Source organism: Corvus hawaiiensis, chromosome 3, assembly GCF_020740725.1.
Source record: "Corvus hawaiiensis isolate bCorHaw1 chromosome 3, bCorHaw1.pri.cur, whole genome shotgun sequence".
NCBI classification, from domain to species: Eukaryota; Metazoa; Chordata; class Aves; order Passeriformes; family Corvidae; genus Corvus; species Corvus hawaiiensis.
In genome coordinates, this window is record NC_063215.1 from 107,023,647 (window position 1) to 107,043,288 (window position 19,642).

General features: G+C 48.5%; 1 protein-coding gene and 2 long non-coding RNA genes across 4 annotated transcripts; all 3 read right to left on the reverse strand.

The window, feature by feature from the left end:
• Positions 1-4,184: 4,184 nt before the first annotated feature.
• On the reverse strand, positions 4,185-12,464 carry LOC125323401 (TOG array regulator of axonemal microtubules protein 2-like). Of its 2 annotated transcripts, XM_048298332.1 has the most exons (5): positions 12,433-12,464; positions 11,373-11,476; positions 8,448-8,652; positions 7,048-7,264; positions 4,185-4,449 (listed from the first exon to the last, which is right to left on the reverse strand). In XM_048298332.1, exons 1-5 carry the CDS (start codon positions 12,442-12,444, stop codon positions 4,214-4,216), a joined length of 774 nt encoding a protein of 257 aa, XP_048154289.1. In that variant the 5' UTR covers positions 12,445-12,464; the 3' UTR covers positions 4,185-4,213. The 2 variants fall into 2 exon arrangements, with proteins under 2 accessions (XP_048154289.1, XP_048154287.1); XM_048298330.1 differs by lacking the exon at positions 4,185-4,449 and having other exon boundaries at positions 6,665-7,264.
• Positions 12,465-12,509: 45 nt separating this feature from the next.
• On the reverse strand, positions 12,510-15,442 carry LOC125322527. Its single transcript, XR_007202055.1, has 3 exons — positions 15,401-15,442; positions 13,747-13,899; positions 12,510-12,550 (listed from the first exon to the last, which is right to left on the reverse strand). It is a non-coding gene; the product is annotated as an uncharacterized LOC125322527 (long non-coding RNA).
• A 153-nt stretch (positions 15,443-15,595) lies between these two features.
• LOC125322521 lies at positions 15,596-18,334 on the reverse strand. The gene is made up of 3 exons (XR_007202049.1): positions 18,191-18,334; positions 16,397-16,502; positions 15,596-15,636 (listed from the first exon to the last, which is right to left on the reverse strand). It is a non-coding gene; the product is annotated as an uncharacterized LOC125322521 (long non-coding RNA).
• Between the last annotated feature and the right edge of the window lie 1,308 nt (positions 18,335-19,642).

Below are 19,642 nucleotides of genomic sequence, written 5' to 3' on the forward strand. Positions count from 1 at the left end.
AGCAAACTTGTGTCCAGTCCTCACACAGAGCTCTGGTGTCCAGCACTGCACCTCCTTGGAATGAGGAATTGTTGCAGTGCTCTTGGAAGGAGCTAAGGAGGTTTGGCCTTCAGATCAGCTCCTTCCTAGCTCCTGATTTGCTGCCCTGGGTAAGCTGCTGCCTGTGGCAACACTTGGTTCACAGCTGACAGCCCTGCTCTGCTGGCAGGCGGCCATTGCAGGAGCTTTAGCTGGGGTCATTGTGATGCCTTTTCTTGGTCTTAAAATCAAGAGTCATACACGGTTAGAAGGGGAAAAGGGATTTTACCTTGGTATTTATTTTAAGGATCCTTAGGTGTACACGTCCAGGTCATAGGCATCAAGATGCACCCCGCTGAGTCTATCTCTCTGTGTCTCCCATCTCAACATTGGGTATAACATTATAGGTTTTACTAATTAGCATATCTATCAAAGATTCCCCAATGAGAGGCTCAAGTGAGCCCCCCTCCCCAAGGAACCTTCCCCTGGATGGTTCTATCTTGGTTTACAGAATGTGTTCTGGAGAGGACCTTGGGGTCTGGGGCACACTGATCCCTAGCTACGAAGCTTCTAAAATGTTTAGTCTCTTAGCTTGACAAACAAGTCCAAGAATGTAGGCAAAAAGCACTAGGAATACAGAAGCTGTAAAAAAGTATAACGGGGTATAGAAGAAAAGGCAAAAATCTTCATGGCATCAATTGAACCTTTCAGATCTTCCCAAGGAGAGCTAAGGAGGGAACTTGTCAAAAGAGCATTGCCTGGGCAAAGCTTTTAACATTAAATCTTTCCTCTGTGCTCATTACCATGCACAGGAAATATTTGAGGAAGCAAGTTTGTTGTTCCAGAAATTCCTGCAATCAGTCAGATTGCCAGAAAGAAAACACAGATTTGGGATGTGTAATCTCACTTTAATTCATTGTATAGAGAAATACAGGAGCACTTCTTGGGAGCTGTGTGTCTAACCTAAGTGACCTTGCCACCAAGAACTGAGAAAGGTGGGGAGAGATGGAATCAGTGGCACAAGGATCTGCAGTGGGATTCTCCCGCAGGCCTGAGGAAACTGCCCCGGGCTTCCACTGGGCCATGGCTTTTTACTCCACATCAAAACTTCATGCAGCGGCTTTTCACTCCACATCAAAACTTCATGCTTCACACTGTGGTGGTGAATCTTCCCTGGCCTTGTCAGGCCACACTGTGATCTCAGAAATGCTTGTTAGGCCCCAGCCTTGATGAACAGCCCCTGGACTCAGCTCCTCTTGAGCTTGCCCAAAACACTGAGTGCTCCCAGGAACTTGTGCTGTCTAACCAGCTCCTGGGGTTTTCTATGAACAGTCTTGGAAACTACTTTTCTTGCCTGAAGGCCATAACATCCTTCTTCTTGCACTTCCAAAGACAGGGTGCTGACCCAAAGTGCGGCCATGATGAAGCATTTTATGACTGAAGCCCACTGTCTTGTGGCCCATAAACAGCAGTCCAAAAGGAAGCCCTCGAAGCTCTCCTGGACCACAGCGGCTGCCACTGGCAACCTCCAGTGGGGCCTCTCAGAGCCAGCGAGCTCAAGGATCGTCGATCAACAATGGATCCTGGGCCAATACCCCCACTCCTCACGGCTCCAGTTTAACTACTGTTAAGCTTGAGTGCTGTTAAGCTTTTAGGCCACATTCCTTTTCATCCTTGTCCTTTCTCTCCCTTTGTCAAACCCGTCTAAACACACACACAGAGAGAGAGAGTTCTCAGTTCATGTCTAGTTTGATTGACTGCATTTTGTTTGTTGCTTTTTTTCCTTGTTGTGCCTTAAAGGACTAGTAAGTAATAGTGTGAATGTTGCCAACAAATTTTGTTGAGCTGTTACTTAACATTCTGTACTAGTTTGAAAACAAACCAGTGAGAGATCACAAGACAGAACTGCAATTTAATAGGAAAATTAAAATAATTGCAATAGTACAAGAACACTGACAGAGTCAGGATACAACCTGACACCCTGTTAGTCAGGGTGGTGGTAGGAGCCCAGATGAAGTGGTCCTATTGAAGCAGTGATCCTGTAGAAGACTCTGGTTTTCAGAAGAGGGTCCAGTAGTAGCTCTTATCCTCTGGGAATCCAGTAGAGAAGAGCTGCTTGTGCTTCAATCCTACCTGATTATATCCAGGTGGGAATGCTTGGCTCCTCCCCCTGGGTGGAGCATCTCCCAATGGGCTGATGTAATTCTGTGAGTCATGGGGTGGGTCATTGATTGCCCATTAAACAGAGATAGCCCCCAGAGGGATTTATCAAGGATGAGTCATGGTAGGAGATAACAAACACAGCCCCATCTGTTTTAACAGCTTGTGAAGGTGACAATAGAATACATACTCTTGGTTGCATCTTACACTGTAACCTAGGACATATTCAATCTGGTTTTACTGATAACCTTGACAGTGAATTTTTAAGCAATCTCAAACACTCGTTCGTAACAAGCCTTGGGAGCATGAGGTACAGGGCTGACATTGGAAAGCAGGAGAATCACTCTAAAGTGACGAGTTTAAATGTCCATTTCGTTGCTCTTCTATTTATTTCACTCGATTAAGCCAAGCCAAGCTTTTCTTGGAGGCAGAATATGTGTGGGATTTATAAATACTACGCCATTACCCCATAACTCTGGGCTGAATGGCACCCAGGCTAGGGTACAGATTTGAGGAACCCTTGTCACCTGTTCAATAACCTCACAGTCCGCTCATCCTTCTGCAAACAAGTTGCAAACAACGCCGTTGGACTGCTGTCCTGGGTAAATATACATACAGATGCCTTTTCCAAAGCAGTGCCTCTTTTCCCAGTGAAATACACGTCCTCTTCTTACCTATGGAATTGTGATTGAAGACACCTCTGAGCCAGATCCGTCTGACATTGCAAAGGAGCAAAGCTTTGGGATTTGGGCACATTCTCTTTGTTGCTTTGCTCAGGCCTTTTGTGAGCACAGAATAGATCGAGGCAGAAAACTGGAGACTACACAGGATCTTCTGGGTCCATTGTCCCCCAAACATGGTAATAGGTGGCCCCATTGTAATGCTAAATAACAAACAGCAGCACAAATGACATGAAGAAAACATGGCAAAAGAGGAAGAGGAGAGGCGCTGTGAGGAAAGAATACCGTGAGACAGTGGCACGTTGAGTCAGCTGCACTCTGACAACCTCTAGGCTAGCAGGTCTCACATTCTCGGCTTGTTTTTTTTAAAAATTATTTTATTTAAAACAAACAAAACCAATCAAAATAAAATATATACTGTTGAAAATCTAGTTTCAAAATTTAAAAGATAAAATGACAACACATTTATTCAAACTACATCTACATGTCAGAACATATGTACATCTGTAACTACAAAGCCTAACGTATAAATCCAAATCTTCAAACATTCTTCGGACAGGCAGCACCTTCTTCCTGAGCTCGAGGAAAGAGAGCTCTTCTGGACAGGAGGCAAGGGCTTTGTCGGTTAGGGAACATAGGAAATGTCCAAGGAAAACTTCTTGATAAGACTGTAGCCAGTCACGCCTGCAAAGTGGAGACACAAAATATAACAGAGGCCACAATGCAAACCTAAAGCATCAGAAGCTACGTATTTAATGGGACAGACCACCTGGAAACTTCTAAAGAGCTGCACAGGGAAACACTCTCCTGCCAGCAGCCACTTGAGGCAGGCCAGGGAGACACCCTGACCCACTTGCACAGAGCCAGCACAGGAGCAGCCTGGCCTCTGGGCTGCCCTGGGACAGCAGGGAGCCCAGAGGCCTGTGCTTTCCAGGAATGGCTCAGCTGCACACGCACCCTCCTGCTCCTCTCCCGGCCCCACAGCTGAGCAGCCCTACAGCTCCACGGGGCACTGGGAGCAGCACAGCTCAGTGCAGGGGGCACATGCAGGGCAGAACTGTTCCCTGGCAATGTGCCCAGGCTCTCTAGGCTGGCACAAGAGCCTTCCTCCCGCCAGAGAGCGGCCCAGCTCCCGCCTTACCTCTTTGTGAGGCTGAGCCATGCTCAGCCTTCACCTTGTCCTCAACTGGAAGTTGCTTCAGGCACCCCATGCCACGACTAGGAAGGGGGGTGGAGAGAGCGGGGGCAGGTGCACACCCTTCCTTTGCATTCTGTCCTTTTTGGCACAGCTAAGAAGTCACGTCCAGAGGTGTCCAACTCAGCACTTTGTCATCTTCCTGCAGGTCATTGAGCCTTCACCAGCCCAAAATGTCGGAGAGGTTTTCCCGCACATGCGGAGGCTGGCTGGCAGCATGCTTCCTCAGCTTGGCGCCCATCACCTTGTAGAGGGCGCAGGCAAGCTTGGTGACCACAGTGCGGACATTGGCGCTTCGGACAGGCAGCGCCTTGTTCCCCAGGAAGGACCAGAGCACGGGCAGGGCGTAGCGCTGGACGACTTCGGGGCTCCTGGGATAAACCCATGCCACAAGCGCTGCCGGAAGAGAGATGCAAACTTCTTAACCACCAGCCTTAATGCAAACAAGGATCTACCTCTAGTTGTGATTTTGGGAGTCTCTCTGGCTAAGATCAGTGAAATAACAGTGAGAGCCCCATGATCCAGAAATGGGCAAAGCAGCTGAACATCCCCAAAACAGAACCACCAAGCCCTCAGGACTAATTTCTCCAGATCCGAGCCTTGTACCTGTGGCAGACTTCACACCTTTACTAAATCATTCCACAATCTGTTTCCGGCATGATGAATGACCAAAATGTCAAATTGCTGTTTATTTCCATTTAGAAGTTGTCTAAACCCACTGCTGAAGGTTTGAAAGGCACTTTAGAGAGGAAATTGAGAGATTTCTAATAAAAAGGATGACTCCGTTTTTGTGACCTGGCTTAATTAGCAGTGGATTTAGACCCCGCTAAAGCAAGGCTATAAATAAAGCAAGGCTATACACTGTCTTCTCTAGTATATATTGAGGTTATCATTTTTCCATCCCTTGGCTATTGCTGACATAGCAAGCTCCTCTGAGCAATCAATTATCAGCTGCATTTGGAGCATTTTGGGCAGCGCTGACATAGGAAGACCCTGACTGCACACCCTGAAATGCTCAGTCCAATGGCACTTCCACAGCACAGGCAGGGAGCCTCAGCACTCTGCTTCTGCCCCTCTGCCCCCAAAGGCTGCCTTGCACAAAATCCGTGCCTCTAACATGTGTGCTGAGTTTGGACCTAAGCTGTGACCCCCAGGCACTGCAGGCTTCCGCCTCAAAACTTTCCAAGAGCAAAGCAAGAATTCTGTGAGGACAAAACAAACCGATCCCCTGAAACAGCATTTGCCACCATTTTCCCTAAAGGATCAGAGCTGTCCCTGAGCTTCCAAGAGAGGAGCCAGCTTGGGAATTTTTAGCCCCTCCCTTTCCTGGAGGCAGCTTCTGAGATGCCCCAGTGAGAGCTCAGCCCCGAGGCCGAGTGCCGCCCCCATCTCAGATGCTGCACACCTCTGCAGCAGCCAGGGAAAACCTGCCCAATACACCTTCCATGGGTATTGGGCAGGAGGGACAAGCTCAGCACCTCCTGATTTGGAGGAGCCACTCTAGTGTCTATTCACTGGCATTCCCTGTAAATTCTGCCTCGGAAGACCTCTTGCCTTAGAAGGGGAGGCCATACCTGAGAGATGCTCCGTGACATCCAGCAGAGCTTGGCCCTTCAGTTCACTCCTGCGGTGGCTGAACTCTTTCATCAGGGATACTTTATCTACAAGGGAAACACACATTTCTGCTCTCTCTTCTGAGGTCATAAGAGAAAGGACAGTGGGGAGGGAAAGGGCAGGGGCAACTACATTTTGCAAAAGAAAGGAAATTCCTGCCGATTTTTGAATCCTTTTCTTCTTTCCTTCCAGCCTACTTGGGAAGATTTTAAATTCCAAAAGAAAAGCTCTCCTGTCACTTTTTAAATCCAAAGTTGTCTGCTGTACCAGGAGCTATGTTAAACATTTCACATCAGGGACCTCAAGACTTCAATCACACGTAAGCAGTGAAAAGGTTTTGCATCCCAGAGCTTTGCAGAGGTGATCTTCTCTCTCCCCTATGGAAAAGGGTGAGAAGGCTCCAAAATGCACACCTCCGTTCCCACCTGAAGGATAAGCTGTTTTTAAATTGTCAGGTTACCTGTGTGGATCTAGGGACAAGACTCCAAGTTACTCATACAAGAGCTATTAGTGCTCAGTGCCTCAGTAGCCTGTGGGGTTCTGTAACATCTGTGAAATCAGATCTTGGCAGAGAGACTGGAAAATGAACTGATTTCCCAATACTTGACCGGCGTATGTATTTTGGTTTTCCTTGTGCCTATCTGTCGCGGTTTTGGGGGTCATGTTTGAATTTACTGTTGCCTGCATTGGCCTGCAAGCCTCGAGTCCTGCCACTCTAATAAGCCAAGGCAAGCTTTTCCTGGAGACAGAACGTGTGTGGGATGAAGTTTGGTCCCTCACAGGGTCACCAGGGCTGGCAGTGACAAAGCAGGCAATCTGCTTCATTGGGAACCACTACAGAGCTACACCCCAGTGTGGGTTTCAGTAGCAGGGTATTATTAAGAGCTCCTTTCCTGCATGAGATACAAAAAGGAGGTCCCAAATGATCTTCATGCAAGCATGCAGTAAAGAACTGATCCTGCTGTCCTAATGAAGCTAATGCCTATGATGTGGAGCCTTCCAGGAGGCTGCTCTGCAGAGGTTCTGATGCGCCGCTGTCCCTTCATGCCAACAGCAAAGCTATTCATTTGGGAAGTCAACTGGGGCCCAGGCAAACTCCAAAAATCCCTTTGGCCCTGAATTCCAGCAAAGCTGTAGTCCAGCACTTCCTCTTCAGACAAGCAGCACAGAGCCAAGGGCTCCTGGGACTTTTGGGAAATGCTGATGCACATTCAAGCCTGCTGGGGGACTGGTGCGTAAGGACTGCACCTGCACAGCTTCTGGTGGATGTCAGCTGGAGGTTTCCACAGACAACAACAGCTGTCAAGGCACTCAGCGTTCTCTTGACTCGCAGAGGCAGAGACACACTTGAGGAGAGTCCATGCCAGGGCTCAGCCTTACCTAAGTGAGCCATGGATTCTTCCAGCGCTTTCACAGCTGCGGCATAAACCCCGGGGTCCTTTGAGTTTAGGTTGTTTGTTATTCCTTCAACCAGACAGATGATCACCGGGTTTAAGCCATCTTTCAGGATGCCTACGATTTCAGCCAGCACGTCCAGCGCCTTCTGCTTCACTTTCTTGTGCGTATCACCAAGTCTCGGGACAAAATAATCAAAAATCTGTGAAGAGAACAAACAACATGAAAGCTGGATTAAAATGTCCTTGTTTGAGGAAGGGACGCAGAAGTGAGCACTCAGCAATGTAAAAGATGAAAGTGATCCTTCCTGTCAGGTCAGCACTTGCTTGCACAATTTCCCTGTTTTCCTGTGGGCCGCTCACTGGAATGGTTGCGCAACCTCATGCTGGTTGAAAGATTTTCATATATTTTGAAGAGCTTTGGGTGGGGACAGAATAGTTCCTATGGTGTTTCTCTCCACATTTCAGTCATTAAATTCATCCCATTTATTGATGCAAAACGGTATCTTTGCTTTCGAAGTATGGAACCAGATATTTACAATGCCCCTTTTTCTACGCAGTTGTCTCAAGTTCTGAGGGCAGTTACGATTTTGCCAAAACTATGGCTGGAGGAGATCCAGGTTTTGTTCCATCTGTCTCAGAACCTGTGTCTGGAGAAGTGCAGGGCTCTGATCAACTCTTCCAGGATCCAGACCAATTGTCTACCCAGCAGGTAGACTTCTGAAATTTAATGTGCTGGACCGCTCTCATTAGAGCAGGTTCAGTCCCTTGACAGCCACATTATCAGGCACCATTTTCTGGACAAAGGGAAAAAGCAGCTACTGGGAGGAGAAGGAAGAGATCTGTCCCTAGCCATTTCCCTCCTTTTCCAAAGAGAAAAAAGACCCCCCCAAGAAGGGTGAGCACCGTCTTTACCAAGAGGACTAGGGATGCCGATGGAAACGAGTAACCAGAGTTGTGCCTGTGCAAGACAAGTCGGAGTTTACAGAAGTATCCTTTTAAAAAAAATTGGTTTAAACCTGCCCAGCCTGATACTTCTCTTCCCCATCCAAACCCATTTTTTTGTCTGGAGAATAATTGCCACGCTTTCAGTGGCTGGATTCCCTTCACTTAACCCAAGTGGGAGTAGGAGACAGCAGAAGTTACACCAGCAGAAAACTCTGTCCTCCTCTGATGAACAGCATCAATAGGCACCTGCCAGACAAATACATCTGGACCGAAAGAACTTGTCCTGAAGCGTGGACCTGAATTAAATATTTCAGGGTAAGAGGCAGCAGCCTGTCCCACACAGCCAGGATGTAGTGCCAAGACACACTGAATTAACTTGCCTGCTACAGGCTTGGGAAAGGAGCTAAAGGAAAGGAACAATGAAGACACCCTACATACTTGGACAGTGTTAGTGGAGACGAGCTGGGGGCTGCTTTTGCACAGGTCTAGGAGGAGTGCCACTCCTTCCATCCGTGTCTTAAACTCCTTGGCTTCCAGGAGATTGTACAGCTTCTGGAGCGACTCCGTTTCTTCCACAGCCGGAGGTAACGTGACCTGGGCTTTTGGGCGGCGTAGGAGGCGTCCATCAGAGGTAGACTTCACCCTGTTGAATAAAACCAAATGCGGACCTGTTGGTGATCATACCTTCAGTTAATTGTGAGCAGAACATCTTGGGGAGGTTTCCTAATGATGTGATTTCAAGCTAGAAAATCCTGATCTGAAAAACAACGGGAGACCTCATGACAATCTGTCATGGGTTAGCAAGCATAGTCCCGGAAGTGATGTTCTTGCAAAGGAGTGCTTACAGCTCCTTCTGTGACCTGACAGAACCTATCAGCTGGCCACTTTGAATATGGACAATTCTTTAAGCCACTTAAAGTTGTGACCGCCTCTGTGATCCACACTTAAGAACAGGAAACCCCGAGGCAGACTCTCTCTGTCTTGTTTCCGGTGCTGGGACAGGTGGCTGCGGGCCCCGTGTGGGGGCCAGCGGGCCCGGCCCAGGCCCTGCTCAGGCCAGGCCGGGTCGGGCCACGGCCATCCTGGAGCCGACGGGCCCTGTTCCACCCGCGGAACCCCCCCCACAGCAGGGCTGTGGGCAGCCGGAGCGGCTCGGCTCCCCCTCTCCAGAGCTGCCAAGATTCAGCTAAAGCTGCACGGCTGTCTGGCAGAGGTCATGTGACCAACAGCGATAAGCCACATTCCAGCTGCAAGGCCTAGGTGAGATTAACCCTTTTAGTGCTATGAAGAGCTGAAAACCGGAGGGAAGTGAAAGAGGAGATGCTTAAAGCTGAAATTCTGTTGTGAAGCTATGATCGATCAGAGTACCTGCTGTAATTTCATGAAGGCATGGGGGGTGGAGCATTCAACTTGTACTTGTGAGCAAAAGCACCTGCGCTGAGATAAGCAGATGCTGACGCAGCTGTAATTTCATGAGAAGTTTGAACAGGGAGAGATGGAAGTGATGAGGACTTTTGCTCCAAATGGAAAAGGAGAAAACCTCAGGTCCTAGAGATGCTCCCAGAGATAGTTCTAAAGAGGAAGATGAGGAAGACCCTTTGCTTCCAGGGAAGGAGAAGGGCCTCTATTCTTAGAAATGAAATACTCCCAGAGATGGGTGAAGAGAACTTTTGTTTCTGAACGGCTCAACCTTAAAATTTTACCCCAGCAATTCAAGAGTGGACCCTCGAAAGCAGTTGTGGGAAAAGCTGCAAGACGGGGGAAGGGACTCACATGCAAGCAGAGAACCAACCCGGGTGGCTGGCTCCTTGCGATAATGTTTTCATAGCATGGGCAAGAGACTCCTCTTCCTAAATGGACTGAACAAGGTTATTATGGAAGTGGTAAACAGACTGAACATCTCAAGGGCTGTCTTTTTACATTATCACTGCAAGAAGGGAGAAAGGCAGGGGGGAGGAGAAGTGTTCTGAAGGCGTGGTATGACTTTGTTTTTCTTCTTTTAGGTCTGTTAATAAACTTCTTTCTATTCTTTCAAGTTTGGTGACTGCTTTGCGTTTCTCCTAATTCTTATCTCACAGAAGGTAAATAGTAATGAGTATTTTGGACCAAACCACTACACTAAATTGGTGTTTCTGCCTGGTTACAAACCAAACCCGCTACACAATCATTACAGGAGACAATCTGCAAGCAACATTCTCACCAGTGCTTACTCAGGAAAACCAAGGATGAGATGCATCTCACTTATCTCCAGACGGCTTCCCAGGTACACATGTCGCACTGCTTTGTGAAGAAAGAGAGACGCTACTTCCATGTTTAAATGCCTCATCATGAGGGAGGTGTGCGTCTTATAATAAGGAAACTCATCCCTCTGGAGAAGTGTCTCTACAGCAGGCATGACAATCTGGAAAAGTAGCTCAGATGCATCTGAACAGATGGATAGGGGCATATCTGAAGGATCCAGAAAATCCGTAACAGGGATAAAAACAGAAGCCAGACATCCCAGCACTACGCTCACATGATTGCTTCCCTAGAGACTAGATCCACAGCTTAACAAACCCACTGGGAACAACTCTCTTGAGCATGGGAAGATCCTGACTATGCTACTGAGGCATGTGGTCACTCTCCTGCCAGCGCTGAGCATGACAGAGCTAAATAAATCCCCTCTGTTATCAGAGGACAACAGGTACAAGTAGCTCTCCCACTGGCAGGAAGAGACAGCAAGGACCAAATTCCTGTCTCAAATGCTGATTGCAGCACAGGGGGAAATAAACCAAACATGCTGTCCATCAAGCAAACAGTATGAAGGACAGGAATGTCAAGACAAAACGTCCACATTGAGACACCTGTTGACCAAAGTTGCTCAGGAACTGGCTTGCTACTTACTACTCATCTTGGTACTGTCTGAGGGTAAGAAAACCATGACTCAGGAAGGCCAAACCACATGCATGGGAAGTGCTATTTTGGGGAACGGCATCTTGCTTCTAGACTGGGACTTCTCATCAAAACACCCATCTGAAAAAGACTGCTCTCAGAGGAAAAAAACCCTGCTTGAATTTACTTGTCCCAAGTGAGGCAGCGGAGACATGGCCCTCTCACAGCCTCCACAGCACTGTCCTTGCCAGTGCACTGGATCTTCTGAGCTGCAACCAATGGGTGTCTTTTTGTCGCCCATTTTTTGTGGAAACCCTTCCAGAGAAGTTGTGTTCAGCGTAATGCAGAAGGAGACATTTTTTATGATAGAGCATTTGTAGGGAAAGGAAACAATCTCTGGCACAGGTCATCTCCACCAGAAAGATTTTCCTGAGGAAGAGACATGTAAAGCTTGCCACGTGCTTTGTCACATCTAACTAAAGTGCTCAGTACCGTTTACTAGAAGGCAATGTGGCCTGGGGCTTCTTCGAGCCATCGCTCCTCTTCTTCACAGGCTTCTCGACAGATGGGTGTTCATCCTTCTGCGTTTCCATCCCCTACAAAGGCATAAAGAAACCCCATGGATCTTTAGAATGTAAAATAGGAAATTACCTGTTTAAAACACAACTTATAACCAGGATCACTGCTACCAAGGCTTGGGCAAACCTTTCCGAACTTACAGAAGGAAACAGGCCAGAGGTTCAGTGATGCCAACTCTTTGTTTTCAATAGCCCAAGGCAGGTTATGGCTGCTACCATACTGAGCAGCAGTCTAAAATCCCAAATGCATTCCTCTTGAGCATAAATGGGAATAATGCAAACTGGTAGGGAACTAATGCTCTTAAAGGAAGCTGCAGAAAAATTTGGACTCTTTGGAGGTTGGCCCATTGTGTTGGAAGTTGATTTGGTTCCACACTCACTCTCCCTGTTGCTGCACAAAGGCACACTCCCTTCTATAACGTAGGTAAAAAGAATAAAAAAATAACCCAGGCAAACAAATGATTTTCCTCTGGATGCTGCTGAATTCACCAAGCTTCTTCCAGCTGCACAGGGCATGACAGCAGGGCAGTATTCCCAGAAGACAGACAGTAATTGTAGGAATTGGGATTGACTGGGACATCTTTTGAATATTTGGAAATTTTCTTGGCACTACTGCTTCCTGTGTCTTTTGCAAAGACTCTGTTATCTCCAGAAGCACTGTTCTCACTTAATTGCGTCACTGGGGGCAGAGTAGGGATAGTGGGGTGGGGGGTTATGCTTAAATGTAAACACATTTCCTCCTCTTTCCCTTCCCTGTTTGTGGCCAATATACAAAATATCCAATACCCCACTTTTCCCCTAATATTATCAATTCCTTTGTGCTCTGCAGATGAACAGGCTACGGATCAACAGTTCATTCCCAGGAGCAAAATGATTTGGCAGAAAAGGAATGAGATAAGATTAGGTATGTTTGATCTCATATCAGCAGTGGCAATACTTGCACAAAGGAGACATTTCTCCTACCAAGCACTTACTTTCTTCTTCATTCTTGTCAGAATATCTTCCAGGTCACGGGTGGAAAGAGATTGTTCCAAAAGCCTTTTAAATTTTTGGTGATTCAGCATCATTTTCACCATCTCCTGTCCATAATGCCTAAAACAAGAAAGAAAGAAAGAAAGAAAGAAAGAAAGAAAGAAAGAAGGAAAGAAAGAATAGAAGGTGAACAAACAAAGGAGGAGCGTTAACAGAATAAGCTGATACCTTAAACTCAGCAGCTGCCATACCTGCATGAGAAGGCATTACCTACTCAGCAAAGAGAGAGGTTTACCTCCACTTGTCACTGCACAGTGCTGTCAGCTGAACACAAGAGGCAAGAGGAGAACGTGGGGCAACAGAAAAATACAATCTCACTCTGAAACTGTGGGTGCGCTTCTGTGGCATCGAAGGATCCCAGGGAACAAGCAAAACACCTCTGCTTTGAGTCAGAGCTTATTAGCAGTGTCTTGCTGCCATTGCACAGTAATTTGCCTTTCTTTAACTGGCAGGGAAGCCAGGACCAAATGCCTCATGCTTGCTTTTGATTATTCTATACCATATGTATGCACAGGGACAGCTAGTTGCTCATGCGTTCTTGGCAGCTATTAATGGGAATTGAATCCTCAAAGTGAGGGGATTTGGGTGGTTTGGGTTGATTTTGCCACTAGGAAACCACAGTTTTCTTCAGGAAGCAATTTGGAGGTCATTCAGCCACAGATAAGAGCATTACAGAAATCTGCAGAAGAGGTTTAGAAAGACTGAATACATTGGCTAAAGACCCCGGGAATATTTCTAGGAAAGTCTTAAGTTAATGAGAAATAGATGTATGCGATCCTTCAGTGATGAACATTAGCCAACATTTTGGCTTTGTCTTGTGCACCTAAGGCCAAGCAAAACTGTTTGACTGGCTCATCTGATGGCTCTTTTGATCTCAGGAAAGAATCATTCAAGTCCCAGGAAGTTGGCAATGCTCCCTCTTGCGGGACAACCTCAGGTTCCCCAGCACAGTCATTTCCCCAGACAAGCCAGGGCAGTGGTCACAGCACCAAGCCTGACAGAGCTCAAGAAGCCTTTGGACAATGCTCTCGGGCACATGGAGTGACTCTTGGGGGGCCCTGCACACAGGCAGGAGCTGGACTCGATGACACTGATGGGTCCCTTCCAATTCAGCGTATTCCGTGACTCTGTGAACCTCATCCACACAGTGAGGGAACTTAATATTTCCTTTAGCTTCCACTCTTTTGTGGTTTTGCCCTTTACAGCCAGACACCCAACAGTTTTCCTGTTTTAGGAGGTGAAATGAAGATCATTACCTTGTGTCCTCGTGACAGTCCTGAGCAAGCGTCCCTGCCGCGTGCGCCAGCCTCTCAGCCCTGGGCGTTCCTGCGAGCTTCGTGACTCCAGTTTTCTCCATCAAGGACAGGAGGAGTTGGGCCGCGCACTTCCGCACCTGGACGTGGCGGCTCCTGGGAAGAAGAGAGCGGACACTGGGGCACAGGGAGCAGAGGGACACAGCGCAGGCCTTGGCCAGAGCATGCTCCCTGTCATTGCTGGGGGAAGGAGGCCTGGGCTCTCCCTGACACTTGGGACACCTGTAGAAGGTTCTGTCCGCAGAGAAACACAAAGTTAGCACTCTACAGAAGGACTGCCTGCAAGCAAGAGTGAGGAATTCAGTCTCCCTGCACTATCTGATACTCAACGTCTTTCCCCAAATTCACTCTGAGAAAGAGGGAAATTAAAGACAACCCAGGCTGACCCATCAGGAGCCAGCCACTACACAGACAGCCGCAGCAGGATTGAGGATATTTGCACCCATTTACCCCCAAATCTGCAGACCTTGGGAAAGAAACAAATGCAGGGAAAACACGCTGTGGGACACGAAGTTGCAGAATATTCTGCAATGCAGCCAGTTTCTTCTGTGAGGCTTGGCAAGAGATACATCTGAACGTTTCCCCCTTTTCCAAAGCTGAGGAAAGGGTGGCAGTCAGTTTAGCCAGCTTGTCCTGTTCTAGACAGTGTCTCTTGGGGACTATCAGGCCCAGCACCAACACTTAAGGCAGCACCTGCTTCAGCTGTCCCATGGCAGTCGGCCTGTGAAGGTGCCTGTACAGTGATTCATCATCTCAAGGCTAACATGAGACATCAGTTTGAATAGCAAGTGGGCCTCTAAGGCCAGGACAGTCCTACAAGACTCCTCTTGGCAGGAGCTGCACCTGCTGTGCAGGCTGTGCCACACCCAGCACGTTCTCCCCCATGTGCTCCATGCCCCAGCAAGAACCCTCCTTACTTCTCAAGTGAATGGCATAATGAGGATGCATGGTTTTTCCCAAGGCCTCTGTGGTTAGGGCTGTGAAATATCAAAGAGCGCTCACAGCTGCAGTTGCAATTGTCCCTCTTCCCACAAAACCACAGGGCTCTATCCTTAGCCTTTGCAGGCACTTTCACTTGCCCACCATTCACCACATCTAGGCAACTCGGACAGACTGGGAGAACTCCAGGAAGCAGCAGCAAGCTGAGTCAGGGGAGGTTGAGCTTGGATATCAGGAAAAAGTTTTTCACCCAGAGGGTGGCTGGGCACTGGAACAGGCTCCCCAGGGCACTGGTCACAGCACCAAGCCTGAGAGAGTTCAGGAAGCCTTTGGACAACGCTCTCAGGCACATGGTGTGACCCTTGGCGTGTTTGTTCTGTGCAAGGGCAGGAGCTGGACTCGATGAGCCTGATGGGCCCCTTCCAACTCAGCATATTCTACAGCTCTGTGATTCTGTCAACTAAAGGGCTGCATGAGGGCAGAAATAGGTGACAAGAGGAAAGAAGTGAGGTTGATTGGAGAATCAAGTCACTGAGATCACAGAAGATGCAGGATACAGGACCCTTCCCTCCCACCGTTCCCATTCTCTCTCTCAGCCCTTCTCCCCCCCCACACACAATAGAAGGTGAAGAATATCACTAAGAGAAGAAGAACCTACTGGACTCCACTGTCCATGAGAGCAGTCATTGCTCGTGCAGGAGTCACATGCTCCACCATGACTCCCAGGGTGTGACTGGCTGCTTTCTGAACAAACTCTGGGGAGTTCCACACCATCTGGAGAAGGACCCGAGCAACCTCATCCACCTCCGAGTCCATGTCCTTCTGCAAGGTCACAAAGAGCTCTCCAAGAGTGACGATTGCAGAGTAAGACACCTTTGAGCGAAGGTTGGTCACCTGGGGAAGTCATGCGGGGAAACATAAGAATCACCTTGAAAAGAAAACCAGTTGCCTTAGACAAAAGTCCCAGGAAATGACAACACTTCCCGCTGTGTCCAGGGGAACACAAAAGCACAGGCAGAGCAGAAGAGCACAAGCACAGAAAGGCACTTAACTCTGGCACCTACTTGTGCTAGGCCTCAGGCCTGCTTCCTGCAGGCCTAAAACATATTATTTCACTTAAAGTGTTCTACTTAATTCTTCTGGAATGTCCACTGCTTTGGTTTTAGGCCCTTTTATTCAAAAAACAAAGAAACAAATTAAAGCAAGGGCTGCTCTCAAGCCATAAAGGCACAAGTCATAAAGACAAAAGAGTCATTTGCTCCTGTTTGAAAAAGTAACAGCAGCAGTTGAAGCCCTCAGCCAGGAAACAGAAAACACAGGCTCAAGTCTACAGACTAATTGGCAGTGTTGAATTACAGCTTGGGCAGAGATTTGGACTGCAGCAAATAACATAATTAGTGTCTCCGCTTCTGCATTTGCACGTTGCATTGTAATGGCAGCTCGCTCCAAGAGGAGAGTGTCAGATGCCCGACCTACCAGTAAATAGAGCTACATGTGCACACAGATCCTATAGAGAGCTGACAGACATGAGAAAGATAAGGTCTAGAAACAGAAATGAAGGCAGTTCCTGAGCACACAGGGAGATGAACAAGCACATATCTACTCTACACACCGTGTAAGAAGCACGGAGGACGATTCAGAACAATGTTCTTACCTCGTTGGTAAGTGCCAAGCAAACCTCACGAAGTCTACAAAGAAGGACTTCTGAGTGGGACTCAGCCAGGTGTTTGATGCTGAAGAGTCCCTTCTCCTTCAGCTCCCTGAAAGGCAAGTACCAAAAAGATTGACTTTCTCTCCACCCAAGAACTAGGCAGCACCCTCTGAATTTACCAGGCTGGCGGCTCAGTCAAACAAAGGGAGGTGCTTTTCAAGCAGTACGTGATGAAATCGTGGAACTCGCTGCCACAGGTTGCTGTGGCTGTCAAAAGCATACACAAATCCAAGAGGCAAATAGAGGGCTTTCAGAGTCTTCATTTGTGGCCGTTTAACAAGACAGCCTTTCTGAAGTCTCTGGCACATGAAGTCCCTATGTCAGTGCTTCCTGGAGGCTGTGAGACCGTGCCATGCTGCTGTTTCTTGTCACCTCCCTGTACCTGTCCCTGAGACACAGTCCCACTGGGCTGTGTCTGGGGCATTTTCCTTCTTTGCTAGCCCCAGCAGGCAGTTCAGCAGTGAGAGTCTGCACTGGCACTCTGTAGCTGAGTTTCCACTCTGCAATCTAGGCCTGTCTGTCACCCACTCCACTCCACCTCACACATTCCCCAAGAAAGCAGCAGGATGCCCCAGAAGGTTCCACACCCGGGCAAGAACAGCTGAAAGTCTAGCTTTTCCCAAAAGCCCCTACCTAAAACAGCAGCAACATGTTATTTACAAGGTGCAAACAACTCCCTCTCTCAGCACTTGCTTTGGGCAGGACCTGAGCTACAGGAAGGCGCGTGATGCATCGGGGCTGCAGCGCAGGGCTGGCGGCCGATGCCACGGGCATCCCTGAGTGTCACCCGGACCCCCCCACAGCTGCAGAAGCTCTCTGCACCGCACAGGGCACCAAACAGAAATGGGGAAGAGAAAGCAGAAGAGACAGGGCAGAGCAAAGGCGACTGCACAAGGAGATGCATTGTGGCAGATTTTTCATGCTTATCCCAGGGTGAATGGAGTCCTTATCCCAGGGTGAATGAAGCAGTGAGTAGATGATAACCCAGACATCAAAAAGACAACCAGTATCACCTAACATTTGTGGGGTTATCACCTCTGGGCCTCTACAGGCCTCCTTCTGTCTGTGTCTAAGTTTGGGACACATTGTGAGTATTGACAAAACATCTCAGGCCCATATGAAGCAGTGAGAAGGAAACAGTTGACTTGCAAAAGTGCAAGATTCCTAGAGGATTTTATTTCTTTTTCCTTCTCTTCTGCCATGAGCCCCTCAGGACTAATGACAGGCTGAGTGACTCTATAGCACAACTCAGTGCATTTCTCAGAAAGAAGAACTCCCTGTAGCTGCTCCTGGGACTCACATGCGGAAGGTCACGGGCAGACCCTGACTCCTGCCACTGCTGCCAGCAGTGGGGCCAGAGACAAATCTTACTCAGTCCCACTGGGCCCCGAGGCACCCAAATCTCTACACTCCAAACTGCTGCCATCCTGCTTCTGGCTTCAGCCAGCAAATCATCTTGTCCCACAGCTTTCTCTCTTCCCTCAAGATTTCCTTTGCAGCTCCACAGAGCAGCAGGCAAAGCGAGGAAACAGCACGGACCTGCTGCAGCTGGAGCACTGCTGCAGACCAAGGCCAAGAAAAGGCTGCTCTCAAATCTTTATCCTCTCTCTGCTCTGGAGTGGTTTCACTGGTGCCCCTCGGCCCTCTGGGCTGTTGGGGCTCAGAGGCACTAGCAAGATGCTCTCCTAACCTACCTTAACGCTAAGAGGGAGACAGAGTGAACGGGGCCTTTCTTACCAGTCATCGCTGCTGAGCAAGGAGAGTGCCTCGAGCAAGGACTGCTGTGGCTCCAAAGAGGCTCCGTCCTTCTGCCCCTTCCCACGGAGCGGCTCCTCTCGGCGCTCGGCACCAGTGGCCGTCTGCGGGGTCACTGTAAGGAGAGGGTCAGCCATGAGCGCTGCAGCCCCGGGCAAGGCACCCCGCCATGGAGCGGCCTGCAGCCCCATCTCCCAGCCAGGCTTCCATGAGGTACAAACTGGCACTGGCTCAGAGAATTCCCTGCTCTCTGGCTCCTTGCTTTCTCCCAGCCCCCCCAGCTGGGCACAGCTCCTTGGCTCAACCTGACAATTGCCCACACAGCGCCAGCTCCCAAGTGCCACAGGTACCACAGCCAGCGGCACGTTCCTGAGGCCGCAGAGCTCCCACTCCCTGTGAGACAGTGCCCACCAGCAGGACTTGCTCCCCACGAGGGACCCCTCAGCTGCCTCTCCTGTCTCAGCGCCCTGATTTCCCCGAGCCCTGAGGACAGAGGCACTCTGCAACTCCCTGAGGAAAGACCTGCAGCTGCCTCGTGACAGCACCAAGCCGAGCCTGAACAAGCGAGTCCTGCTGGGCCCGGCTGAATCCCCTCAGAGCAGCTACCAGGGAACAGCGATACCTGACCCTTCACACCTCACAGCGCCTCTGTTCCCATTGGCTTCAAATATTCTAGACAGAGGGCAGCTGAGTGCACTTACATTTCAGCCTGCTCTTGGGAAGGGAGTAGTTCATGGATTTTGTTCTTTCCAAGCATCATGAATCTTTACTATTTCAATAAAGTACACACTGGCTGTATTTGAAAGATGCTGAGGTGAAATGTGTTTGTCCTCAAATGGACTTGTGTGCACACTGTGCAAGCCTAAGCTTTCTCTTGTGGAAAAATGGAATCTCTAGCCCAGATGGTTGATAAAAAAGCCTTCCAAATGCAAATTGATGATAAGAATACGTAAATACAGATGCAAATTGTTGGCAGACACAATCTCTTGATAGTCAGTTTACAAGGTATGAGAAAATTCAGATGATAAATGCATTTCTTAAGAAACCCACTTGTCATCCAAAGGACTCTTGATCATCAATTTCATGTCATGCACTCAACAGGTCGTTTTCTAATGTGTACAAGGAAACATCTGAGCTGTCTCAAATGATGGAGTTTAAATATTGCACAGAATCTAGATGAACTGCTCTAGAATCTGTAGAAGTTTTGTGCTACCCTGCATGTTCTCACACAGTATGGAGGAAGTGTAACATCAAAAATATTCAGATGGGAGCTAATCTGGCTGTCACTGGTGTACCCCTGTCACTGCCATCAGTGGTGTCACTGCAGAAGGATGTGGATGTACACATCTATATTCAATAGGAATGGGGAGCCACGTCAGGCTAGTTCTGGTCAATTGTGACCATGGAAGTAGCATCACTAGAAAAGAGCACTCA